The sequence below is a fragment of the Myodes glareolus genome, chromosome 18 (genome assembly GCF_982192425.1).
Source record: "Myodes glareolus chromosome 18, mMyoGla1.1, whole genome shotgun sequence".
Classification (NCBI taxonomy): domain Eukaryota; kingdom Metazoa; phylum Chordata; class Mammalia; order Rodentia; family Cricetidae; genus Myodes; species Myodes glareolus.
The window spans coordinates 42,376,374-42,389,066 of NC_142043.1; the positions used below are offsets into that span (position 1 = coordinate 42,376,374).

General features: G+C 46.9%; 1 protein-coding gene across 3 annotated transcripts in view; it reads right to left on the bottom strand.

Annotated features, from left to right (window-relative positions):
- Uxs1 (UDP-glucuronate decarboxylase 1) overlaps nt 1-9,859 on the bottom strand; it is a 76,185-nt gene extending 66,326 nt beyond the window's left edge. For 2 of the 3 annotated variants that reach the window (XM_048430182.3, XM_048430181.3), the window contains exon 1: nt 9,702-9,859. In XM_048430182.3, the coding sequence (XP_048286139.2) occupies nt 9,702-9,795 (94 nt within the window). In that variant the 5' untranslated portion in view covers nt 9,796-9,859. Of the gene's footprint in view, nt 1-9,142; nt 9,162-9,701 lie in introns of those variants that run through there. The other variant, XM_048430183.3, reaches the window with a different exon arrangement.
- Between the last annotated feature and the right edge of the window lie 2,834 nt (nt 9,860-12,693).

Genomic DNA, 12,693 nt, shown 5'->3' on the forward strand with positions numbered 1-12,693 from the left:
TATGCTGATGTAAAGCACTTATCTGGCCTTTCCTGGCTGCTGGATTTGGTTGCCATTCCCCATCCGAGCAGAGGACTGTGATCTGTGAGTCTACTCTAAATAAATAACCTTTTATTATACTCAATTCTGAGCTAGCATGAGCTTTCTTTTTTAGAGCCCTTCTTCAGTTGTTTATCAGCTGAATGCTGCCCTTGTTCCTTCAGATTCGGATGGCTTTTTCTCGAGGTACTTGCCACTCTATCTTGACCAAGTTGTAAGGAATGGCACGAGAAACAGGAAACTGTTGACAACAGAGATCCTAAGTCTTGCTTCTGATATAGAACGTGTGTACTTTTCCCACACCGGGAACCCACTCACCAACTCTCCAAATGCCAGTCTGGGTTCCCAACAAATACACTCACTCTGCCACCAAGACCTCCCAGGCAAAGGGCTTTATAGCATGGAGCTGTTTTCACCTGAGAGACCAACTGCGCAGCTGGAGTTCCTGTGACCCCCACCCCCACTGACCACTTAGTGCTGGAGTAGATACAGCACTGTATCTACAGGACACACTGCTTGGAATTGCTAGTTGGTCAGCTTAGAGATGATATAACCGGAAACAGTCAAATGAAGTGCCAGCATATGCCAAGGTCAGAATTAGGATAGCGGCCATGCCTTTCCAATAGCTTCACCAATCCAATCTCACTGTACCAAGGTCTGTGGCCAGCACCCCCAGGTCCAGGGAGTGGGGCTGACACTTCCAGTTTGGTGGCAATCTTCTTTGTGACCAGCCTGGGGCCCAGGCTAACCCAGCTCCCTGGCATAAACTTGAGTATTTTAAGAAGGGGCAGAAGACATTCCCATCACTCAGAATATTACAAAGGTTTAGGACAACTGTAACAAGAACCCAGGGCAAAAACTAATTTAACATTGTACTCTATCGACCCAGGTTTGAAACACTGTCATTTGCAATGTATAGGACGGCTAACACCCCAATACAGACTCCCAGTAAATGAGAGGACAGTATACTAAAAACTCAACAGAAAAAAAAGACATACCAGTAGTTTCAAACATCTGAAGGGTGTTCAGCCACTCAAAAAGAGAAATAGGGAAGTACAGTCTTAGAAGACGAAAACTGTAGGGACAGTGTTAGGTTGTGATTAGTTACAAATCTACTGCTGCGAAGAGACACCATGGCCAAGGCAACTCATAAAAGGAATAATGTAATCGGAAGCTTAACAGTTTGGAAGGGTGACTCCATGATCATCACGGTGGAGAGCACGGCAGAAGCAGACAGACAGACAGACAGGGCACTGAAGCTGCTAAGAGCTTACACCTGATCCCCAAGTTGGAGGCACAGGGAGCAATCTTGAGCTTTTGACACCTCAAAGTCTACCCCCAGCAAAACACCTCCTCCAAAACAGCCACAACTTCTAATCCTTCCCCAAACAGTTCCACCATCTTAGAGACCAAGCATTCAAATATATGAGCCTATGGAGGCCATTCTCATTCAAACCACCGTAGGTGACTAGCCCAGTATTGGCACAGCATTTCTGCAGGCCAACAGAAGGAAGTCTGAGCCCTATCTCCGGCTCTTGGTAAAGACATTGCCTTCCAAACTGCCCCCAAATTATACATTACAAAGACAACGGTTGCTTGTTTTCTCAAGGTTGAAATAACTCTCAAGAGTTAATTCAAGAGCCCGTTGATCACCTGGCCAGAGGACCCCCCACCTGTTTATTCATGAAAGCTGACAGCGATAACTAACCCTTGAATGAGATATATGCACACATACATCCCAGAGCGCTTCCCTCCACATAGGTGCTTGCTCAGACTCACAGCTAGCCTGTCAGAGTTCTACCTCAAGTGCAGCTCTTTCCCCCTCTCTGATTTTTGGATACTGGCCAGAACCCTAAGCTTGCAGCAGGGACAGTCTAGGCATTCTCACTGCTGCTGAAAACCCTGCCCCTGCCCCTCACTCTCCCAAGCTGCATCACTGCTTTCTGCACTTTAACTCATAAGCTGTGACTCTCTTTCCACAGCCCTCTGCTGCACCAGTCCTCTTCTCTAGCCCTTCTTCCCAGCAGCCATCGGGATTTACAGCACGCCTGCCCTGTTGTTTTCCTCTCTCTGATAACATGGTCCTCGAGTTTCTGGTGTGGGAGGTCCTTTCTGTATGTATTGCTTTTATTGATTAATGAATAAAGAAACTGCCTTGGCCTGTTGATAGGGCAGAACTTAGGTAGGCAGGGAAGACTGAACTGAATGCTGGGAGAAAGAAGGGCAGAGTCAGAGAGATGTCATGGGGCCAATGCCGGAGACAGGCAATACACCGATTAATGGAGATGTGTTAAATTAATATGTAAGAGTTAGCCAATAAGAAGTTAGAGTTAATTGGCCAAGCAATGATTTAATTAATACAGTTTCTGTATTATTATTTCAGGTCTAAGTGCCTGGGAACCAACAAGTGGCCTCTTCCAACAAGTTTTTCTTTTCTTCTTCTTGTTTTATTAATCGAGAAAGGGTTTTTCTGTAGCTTTTGAGCCTGTCCTGGAACTAGCTCTTGTAGCCAGCCTGGCCTCAAACTCAGAGATCCACCGCCTCTGCCTCTGCTAAGATTAAAGGCATGTGCCACAGCTGCCCAGCCTAGTCCTCGAGTTTCTTTGCATGTCTGCTTTTAAGTACTTCTGTCGATGAATCTAAGAACCCACAAAAGAGAACCCCAACTTCCCTTTTCTCACATGTGTAAAAAATAAACATTTGCAAATACATTCTTTATGGGGGACACTTGTCATGAAGCTGGTGGAAGCCTGTCCAGGAGTCTATGCAGGAGTATCTGGAAAGCACGGCCCCTCCCTCTAGGATACTGCTCAGAGAATCACTACACCGCAAGAAAAGGGGGTGGCCTCCACAGACCCTCACACATCTCAACAAGATGGCATGCATGCAGACACACAAGTGTGCCTATATTTGCAAAATCCAACAGAGGAGGGAAAAGCAAGCTAGTGACGGGAACTACACGGTGAGGCAGCAGAAATAGAATTCTGGTAGTCCTTTTCTATACCATGTGCATGGCTGACACACAGTAAACACTCATCACAAACCAAAAACGCCTGCTCATGCTGGCTGAGCAGCACAGAGCCTTATCTACTGTGAGCATGAGCAGCTTCCCCTCAGGATCCAGAGTGTGGGTGCCACAGGGCTCTGCTTTGCTTTGCCACTGCCCAACAACACTTGAGAATTGTAGTGCATATTGCTAGCCTGGAAAAGGACCCAAATTAAAAAATCTGAAATCTGGTTGTTGCTAGCAAATTTGAACAGCTTTAGCAACACAGTTTAGCCAAGAATTTATCACTGAAACATCATTAGTGTTTTACCTATAGACAGAACAAATGAGTAACCCGCTGATGTTGGCCACAAGACTTTCACTGTGGGCAAAAGGAAATATAAGTGTGAACAAGGGGAGGGAGGGAGGTGGGAGGGAGGGAGGGAGGTAGGAGGGAGGGAGGGAGGTGAGAGGGAGGGAGTCAGCCACGCTGAAATTTATATTGGAAGTATCACCAAAAACTCGCAGAAAAAAAATGACTCCATTTCCCAGATAGACTGAGGACAACGATGCCCATCAGTGAAGCACAGGGCTGCGGCTCCACTGTGAGGAGTAGGGATCCTTGGGCAGATGGTTCATCCCAGACTCAGAACACAGGAAGAACAAGATGAGCCCAGAGCATGGAGAAGCCACAAGTGTTCAAAGACAATGCATGAGTACACAGTGCTCTTTGAAAGAGACCATAATAAAGATGACTGAAAGAAGGGGCTCACAAAATGTATCTTGTTCTGACTGCTAGAACTTGCATAAACTTACTGCTGATGTAATCAAGCATCTCAAGACAAAACGATCATTTCGGATTATCCAAGTGTGTCGTAAAACCAGCGATAAACGTCCTCCTAAAAAACACCATGAAGATTCTACAGCTGGAAGATGAGGAAGCCATGTGATCCCAGAGGCAGAGACTGGAGTGATGCAGACACAAGCCAGGACACCTGGAGCTCCGAGAGCTCGAGGAGGAAGCTCAGGCTCGACAACTCTGATGTCAGAAGACATTTCTCTTTTTCTAAAGCCCACGCATTCGGGCAACAGCAGTACCCACCAGAAACTAATACAGAGAATGAGAAAACAGGGAAGGATGGAGAGCTCTTTTCAGATAACAGTAAGAGCAGATGGATTAACTGAATGGATAACTGAGCTCTTTTCAGATAACAGTAAGAGCAGATGGATTAACTGAATTAGAAAAATCGCCACCTATAATCCCCCCCCACACAGAGAAATACTGCACCCGGCAGGAGAACCAGATACAAGCAGCCTGAAGAATTACTCTAGAATTATGCTTGGGACATGCACTTGTAAGAGAAGCAATGCGACAGCTCGCCCTTCCAGTCCATCAGGTTTGGTATCACCAACAGAAGAACCAACTCAACATTACTTGTCTCCTGATGTGATGATATCAGTTAGCAAGCATTAATTAGGAAACTTGGTTTTGATGCTAGACAACCACAATGCCACTGAATTATATCCCAAGTCTGTAATAGAATGTATACCCAAATTTAATAACAATGAAGCAATTAGCATTCCCAAAATGGGAATGTTGTGAAGACAACTGATGTAGGCTTTACATTTCCAAAAAGGTAAATATCATGAAAAACATGTATGTGTATGTACATGCAAGTGTGTGAATAAGGCTCTTCAAACGAGAAATTTATGAACTATGGCACCCAAATGAAATACAATACATACATCTTTGATGGATTCTATATTTAAAAAAATAAAAACAGACTGAGGAAATGGCTCAGTGGGCAAAGTGCTTGTCATACAAGCATGAAGGCTGAGTTTGAAACCCCAGCACCAATGAAAACTATCTTGCACAGCAGTGCAGGTCTGTATAAGCCCAACACTAGGGAGAGAGAGACAGAGAGAGACAGGAGGATCCGTGGGCTTGTTGCCCAGCCAGTCTAGCCCTATCGGTTTGCTGAGAGACGAGTCTCAAAATCAAGATGGAGAGGAATCAAATAGCTCCATCACCTTAACCAAGGTTAATTGCCAAGCCAGAGGAAGAGAAACCCACAGCAACAACTTAGCTTGCTTTCATAACAGAACACTAGCCCAAAGGTGAGAATCGGCATGCCTGTTCTGTCCTGGGCAGGCTGTGAACACAACCATTATTCAAGGTCACCAGACAGTAAGTGCCACCAAAGAAGGGACAGTAGACTGGACACAGTAGCAACTAGGTGCACAGGGCAGAGCCTGACATTCTCCAGAAACAGTAGAACTGGCTTCACGCTTCTCAAACAATACTACAAGTTGGGAAGGAATAGAAAATGCTTCCAAATCCTGAAAAGGTGCTATTCTGGAATTCTACCTTCATTCAATTCCTAAATATGAATGTAGAAAAGGCACCGTGGATAAAATGTCAACGTGCCCGATGGTAGGCAGAGCCATGCAGATTTTGAGGCTGGCAGCCCATCCCCAGCCACATCTCTGGAAGGTGCCAACACAAGAATGTTATAACAGTTACAAGCACTGGAAGACAACTGGGAAAAAAAGAAAAGAAAAATCACATTGGATCAGTCACAATACAGAAAAAGAAAACACATTTAAAAGGGGCAGGGGAGACAACCAAGAACGAAAACACAGGGCATGACTCCTATCCAGCAGCATTTTAGTCGTGCATGCAAACACCAAATGATCTCAAATACACCGTGTGGACATCGGGATGGGGTCAGCAAGAGCATGGTGAAGGGGAAAAGAAAGCAAACACCTGATCACTTTCCAAAGAAAGAAGTCACAAGTTGCGGTTCCATCTGAAAAGTCAAGAAGCATAAGATTCAGAAGGAGAATAAGGCCAAAATGATCGTAATCGTGAGCCAGCAGTGGGGAGCCTGGTGGTAAGTGCTGGGGACTGGTGGCAGAGGAAGCTGTTGAATAATACACCGTGCAGAGGTTATCTGACCACACACCTTGCAAAGACTCATCAGGTCCTCTTCCATTCTATCCAGGTTGAAAACCAAAAGCACAATTGGTAAGCATTTTGAACCTCTGCCAGCTATGTGAAAGGTTGTAGTGAATTTCAACTCATTCCCTAGGGCTCTCTCAATGTCTAGTCTCAAGTACCACAGCGGCTGAGGCAAAGGCAAGGGAACTTCGTGCAGATAAAAATATATATTTGCAAGAAAAGGAAGTGCACCACTGAGTCAGTCTAGGTAACACCCACCCACTGCCCTGACAGGAAGGTACAGGACAGCGAGGACAGCAGGTCGGCCACAGCAGGCACAAAGGCTGGGGAAGAAAGAATATTTCTCGGAAGCAGACTGAAAGCGAAGGCGCCATAATTGGGAGTATTTGTGTATTGCTACACATAGGTGGTAGTGATGTTCTATTGTAACAGGGGGCAGGATTATTAATGAGGAGTGAGATTAGGAATCACAGGCTTTCCAGAACTAGATGATAAATCTTCACTGCTGAAGACAACACACTTTGGCTGCAGGACGTAGTGAATAAAACTGAAACCAATATGAAAACGTGCTCCCTGCTGACTAGCTTTTATTGCGACAAAAGGTGTTACACAGGCCACTGGGGGTGAAAGGTCACTGATGACATCCTTGCAGTAACCCTCACGCTAATAATACCAGCGTTCCAGTGAAGATGTTCCCTGTGTGGCAATGATGTCACAAAAGTGATAGAGAGAGCAACCAACTGCTATGAATTGGTCTGAAGCCAGACCCACAGGCAATTCAGACCGAAGGCTATAAAGCTGGTTAAAAGCCCAGGGGCTCAGAAGGTCGTAGGCCCCAGGGTGCAACAAAATACTGTTGTTCTGTTCTGCTAAAGAAGAGACCTGGTCAAAGCACTGACATCAGTGTCTATCCTAAACAAGGCATTGATATAACTCTTCCGCCAACACTCAGAGAGCATCTTAGAAAACAGGAGGAAAGAGCAAACCGAAGGCCTAGAAGATGGGAAGGAGTGTTGTGAAATGCTACTCTTTCGCGACACAACCACCGTACCCATGAACTCATTGCTACCACGGTTACCTACACAAGATCAAGTCAACAAGGATGGGTCAACATTCTAGCAGGCAGCACTGACTGGACTTAGTGCATTGCTAACAGGGTTGGGGTATCTAGGAGAGACGGGGTGTATATGATTGTTTATACGTGTGAAACTGCCAAAGAACAAATAAAAGGTAATCAGGTTAAGCAGAAATCACAGGTGCTGCCAGGGAATACATTCCCAGCGTCCTCTGAAAGGACCAATCAGAAGCCCTGTAACATTCCTGGCAAAGCAACTCTGATTTACCAGTACCACTCATTATTAATGCGGTCTCCGACCTAGCCTTTAAATCCTCATAGGGAAACTCGGCGCCCATTCTCTGAGCTGGTCCAAGACCTCGCTGGCCACCAGCTCTAGCCTAGACCTTGCCTATCTGCGTAGCTTCCTCACTGTGCTGCCATGCCACACTCCCAGAACACTGTTCTTCCCCGTGTATTACCAGACTACTGTTTGCTCTTCCGCGCCACAGGACCTCTGCAAATGCTGCTTTTTCTGGAAAGCACCCCCTCCTGTTAGCTCCTAGGTATCCTTCATTCTCAGCTCACATCCTGGCTTCTCATGGAAACCAACTGTTCTTGACTGCTCTCCCTTGGGCGTCCCTGCCATAAACACCGAGCATTCTCCTGTCACATCAGTTTGCGAACTTAACCTTATTTGCAGGAGTACTGGATCCATGCCCTTCCCTCTCCTGGCAAATGGTTTTCCAGGCAGGATCTCCCTCGGAAGGACTTCTGCGTTGCTGAGAATCTAAGGCCACCCTGGACTCAGGGTCAAACCAAACCAAACAAACAAACAAAGATTCTCTAAAACCACATCAAAAGCATTTTAGAAGATATTAGAAAAAGGAAAAATTCCAGGCACATCCCAGACCTGTCAAATATAAAACAAAGTGTTTTAAAACCCCGCTGGGTGACTCTGATGCACTCAAGTGTGAGAACCCTGTGCTGAACTACTGGGTCCAGGTTCTGTACCCCCAAAGCAAAAGCCTGATGCTGGGGCACATCATGCTGTGCCTGGCTGCCACGTTCAACAACTTCCAAAGTTCAAGACTTAGTGAGATGTGCCAGAGAAATGAACGGCTGGTAAAAGCTCTTGCTATGTCTCTAAAAATTCTCTACTTATTAATTCTAAACACTGATGCCTACCTTAGAAGCCCTCTGTAAGAAAATCAACACCGAAACTGCTGTCCAAGGACTGAGTTCTAGTTCCAGATCAAGGCCTTTTAGGGACGAAAATGAAGTTTGACTCAGACGACTAAAGGTGCTCATCTCTCATGCTCTTAATTTTCTCACCCATAAAACGGTAATAATAATCGTATTACCCACATCTTAAGGTACGTGAAATAACCAAGCGTGGCAGTTGATGAGTCATACCTACACACAGTTAAGCACGCAGCTAACTCAGGCATTGCTATTATCACAGTAATAATTACTCAGCTGCAAGGGGTATTTCTCTCGAATATGAGTTCTTCTCGACACAGATCCTCACACTTGAGGCTAGTTCTTCCCTGCAGAAACCAATCCAGACCTAAAACTTCTCCTAGCAACCAGAAGCCTTTCCAGAGCGTCCTGGCTCCTCCTCCTGGATCAGCTGAGCAGTAGCAGGCAGGCTGCAGCCTACTTGCACCTTCAAGCCATCAGCTAAACTCACTTTCCCAAGTGTCTACTTACCTGGGAATAGAGTCTGGAAACTCAAATCACTTAGCAGGTTAGCAGGGCTTTTTTTTTTTTTCTGAATATGTCTGCCAGGGTGGCCAAGATTTAGAAGACACTCACTCTGAGAGCTATTTTTAGCCCAATTTTGGTACTCGGTAAAGTATTAATAGCAGCTATTATATCCCCACCGCACACTTCAACAACAACAAAATAAAATAAAATAGGACTTTGCCTCCTCTGAGAAGCGAAGGAGGAGGTCCCTCACCTGCCAGCGCAGTGACTTTACCCCCTTTCCAGATAGCCAGACTGTGAGGACTCAAATGACAGACGCCCCGCCCGGTCCTCTACGGTGTGCCTCCTTCCCAGGCTTGGCCCTAGTCCCGCCACGCCGCCGGAGGAGTACCTGGCACGGAATGGGGGGCGGAGGGGCTGAACACGGAGCATGGCAACACAGGACATCCACGAGGGATGGCAACACTCGACTCCCCCCAGAGTTAAATGCTGAGTAATTTTCCTGCGGAGCAAACAGAGAAGGGATCCTGCCAATGGCTACAGTATTTTTATCCTTCTTAATCAGCACCATCTCCAAGGGTGTCCCCGAGCGGCACTCTCCAGGATCGTTAGCCCGGACCGAGCCGGTTCCCCAGACGCCATGGACACGGTGGCCAGTACGAGCTGCCGGGGAGCAACGAGGTCGGTCGAGCCCGCGTATATCTACGGTTCAGGGAACATGACCACCGCGTCCGGGGCAAAGGCCCCTCAACCGGCCACTAGGTCGGACACCGGGCCTACGCGGAGGCGGGCTGCAAGCAAAGCAGCAGCGGCTCCACTGTACAAGTTCAGCCTCGTGGAAGCGGAGGACCCGGCTACCGGCCCTGCACAGCCCGCCACTCGGCCGCAGAGCCGGCTCCCCGCCGCCGCGCGGGAATGAATGGGCTCCCGCCCACCGCGCGTGCACTCACAGGCGGCGTAGGCGAGCAGCGCGATGGCCAGCAGCAGCTTCATCCTCCTGCGGTTGACTGAAGAGACCAGGCGCAGCAGCCCCTTGCTCACCATGCCAGGGAACCGCACGGGTCCGGGCCTGCCGCGCCGGCCAGCCGGGGCACAATGCGCGGCGGCCCGAGCCCCGCCCCCGCGCGCCCGCCCCGCCCCCGCGCGCTCCGCTTCCTGCCCGCTGAGCCACTGCGCTCGCGCGGCTCCGTCCCGGCCTCCGGCCCCGCCCATAACCACGCCCCGCCCGCCTCCTCCACCTTTTCCGCAGGCGCAGTGTTGCGCCTGAGTTTTCTAAGACAGTGCCAATCAAGACGAGAAGGGCGGGCGCAGCCGGTAGTGTGGAGCGCGCATGCGCAGGTTGATGTGTTTGCCAGCACTCATCCTCCGGTTGCTGTAAAACCGTTGGCACTCGCTGCTCGCAGAAATGCGACCGCCGCCCTCTGTGTCCGGCGAGGCTGTCCTAGCTGAAGAGCTGGCTTGTTGTCTGTAGTTGGTGGGTCGGTAAATGAATAGTTGCGTTTCTGTGAATGCGGTGCCCAGGAAGTTGCCCGGCCTTCCCAGCTGTTGTTTTTGCTTAAGTTGCAACAGAGCAGGAAACCAAACACTACCAGTGAATCGGCAATACTTTCTTTAGCATCGACTGCAGTTCCTTTCTTTTAAAGATAAAACGCATATTATCATAAAGGTGTTGCTAATTACAGGAATTGGGGACAAACCATGGTCAAAGGTGACGTGGAGGCAGTAGACGGACTATGGGTTTGGAGGGAGTAGATAAGCGGTGGCTATGATCAAAGTATGCATGTAAGAATATGCCATAAAAAAAGTCATTGCAATTATTATATACGAATAAAATTTCCAGGATAAAGGAAGAAAGGGGTAAATAAAATTGAGTTTTGCCAGAGAAAAACCAGTCTTTGTTGTGTGGATAGTGATGCTGTGTAGACTGCCTGTGAATTTCCTGAATTCATGTCTTTGTATTGTTTATGTGTGGTGGAGTCTCATTGTAATCCAGAATTCAGAATCCTCCTACCTCAGATTTCCAAATGCTAGGATTATAGGTGTGCATCTCAGCCTTCTAGCCTGAATCAATTACTTAGACAGATATTTATTGAATGCCTATCTCAAACCATAGGGTCCTCAAGTATCAAACTCACCCCTGGATTCAAAGAGAAGTTTGGCTGTATAGAAGGTGCTGATCTTTAGACTTCCCTGAGTCTCAGGCTGAAGGTCAGCTCTGACCTCTTACAACTATTTCTGCTAAACTCAGTCATTGCACACCCTCTTTGGCTTTATTAAAATCCTCCCAAGACAAAGCTGGGCATCCTGGAACACCCTTTAATCCCAGTACTCGGGAAGCAGAGGCAAGTGGATCTCTGTGAGTTCAAGGCCAGCCTGGTCTACAAAGTGAGCTCCCGGACTACCAGGGCTATTACACAGAGAAGCCCAGTCTAAAAAAAAAAAAAAAAAAAAATCCCAAGACAAAGAAATAGTCCAACAGGCAAGAAATCAAATAATAGTGTATTAGTCAACTCAAATATCTTCCCTCTTTGTAACTCAATTCACAATCTTTGCGAGACCCACGGAGCAGTGCCCCTAGCAGCAGTCTGTTGTTATCCTTATCTGCTTCTTGCGAGCCTAACAACTTGTCTTTGAGGTAACCAAGGGTTCTGCCCCATGACAAAATGCTTGACATGGGAGCCCACTCCTGGGTTCCCAGGGAGCCCATTCCACAGAGCAGACATGTTTGCAGCACTCAGTTGTTTTTGAATATTACTTTCTTCATTGATATTTAGGGTTTGGATTAAATCTGTGGGGTGTGTGTGTGTGTGTGTGTGTGTGTGTGTGTGTGTATACACGCGCTTGAGCACCGCTGTGTGCATGTGCCAGTAGAAGACAGACAAGGGCATCAGGCGTGGAAACCAAACTCCAGTCCTCTGCAAGAGCACCAAGCTCATTTGAGTAAACCATTTCTCCAGCCCCAAATCCATAGCTTTTTTTTTTCTCAAAAAGCGGTGTGTGTGTGTGGGGGGGGGGAGTATTAGAGATCCTCCCACTCTATTGATTAGAGGTGAGCAGAGAAAGGAGAAAAGAGTTTGTTGATATGTGCACTAGGCAGATTTTAAGTTTATTCGGTTGTAAGTGGGGTTTGCTTGATTGGTATATGTCCCTTTGCATAAACCAGAAACTTTCATACAGACCCCGTTAAGCCTATTTCTTCCCATCGGGTGTTTCTCTTACTGCCGGGCACTATTGCCAACTTGTAGCAGCATGGGCAAAGTGTGTGGAAATACTGTTAACATCACCATCACTAAAGTTGATACTGTCTTCCTTATCGCCAATCCGAAGGTATTGGTGTCCCAAGACCTTGGTGGCACTCAGTGTGTGTCCAGTGGAGGTTAAGAAGGGCTGAGGAAAGGAAGGTGCAAGGGGGTCCTGGAGCTTTTCTGCAAGGCCTTGACCCTGGCAGCTCCTTCTACACTCCCTACCTTCCTTTTCTCACCCTCCGCATCCCACTTCCCCAACAGGTCCAGGTCTCCTATCCTGGCCCCATCTTGACCTTGCTGTCAACCCCTTCATTCTTCAAATGTATGTGTCTAAATATTTTTAAGCAATTATTAGTTATAAAACAGTGTTCTAGACACTTAGGCTAACTAAAAAAATGAATTATAGTGTGACTCCTTTTCTAAGGGGAGGATAACCTGAGGGGCTTTAAAAAAAAATTTTTATTAGACTTCAACAGTGTCCTGAGAACTCTAAGACTCTACCTGTTACCACATTTCATTTTTGTAATAACACTGTAGCATTGAGTACAGTTTTGCTATCTTTTTTTAAAAAAAAAACACACATTTTTTTCTAAAATTATTTTTAAGTTAGTAAAATTGCATATATTTTATACAAGATGGTGTTACAGTATGTGTATTACTTGCACATATATATCACATATGAATATATATGTAGTAG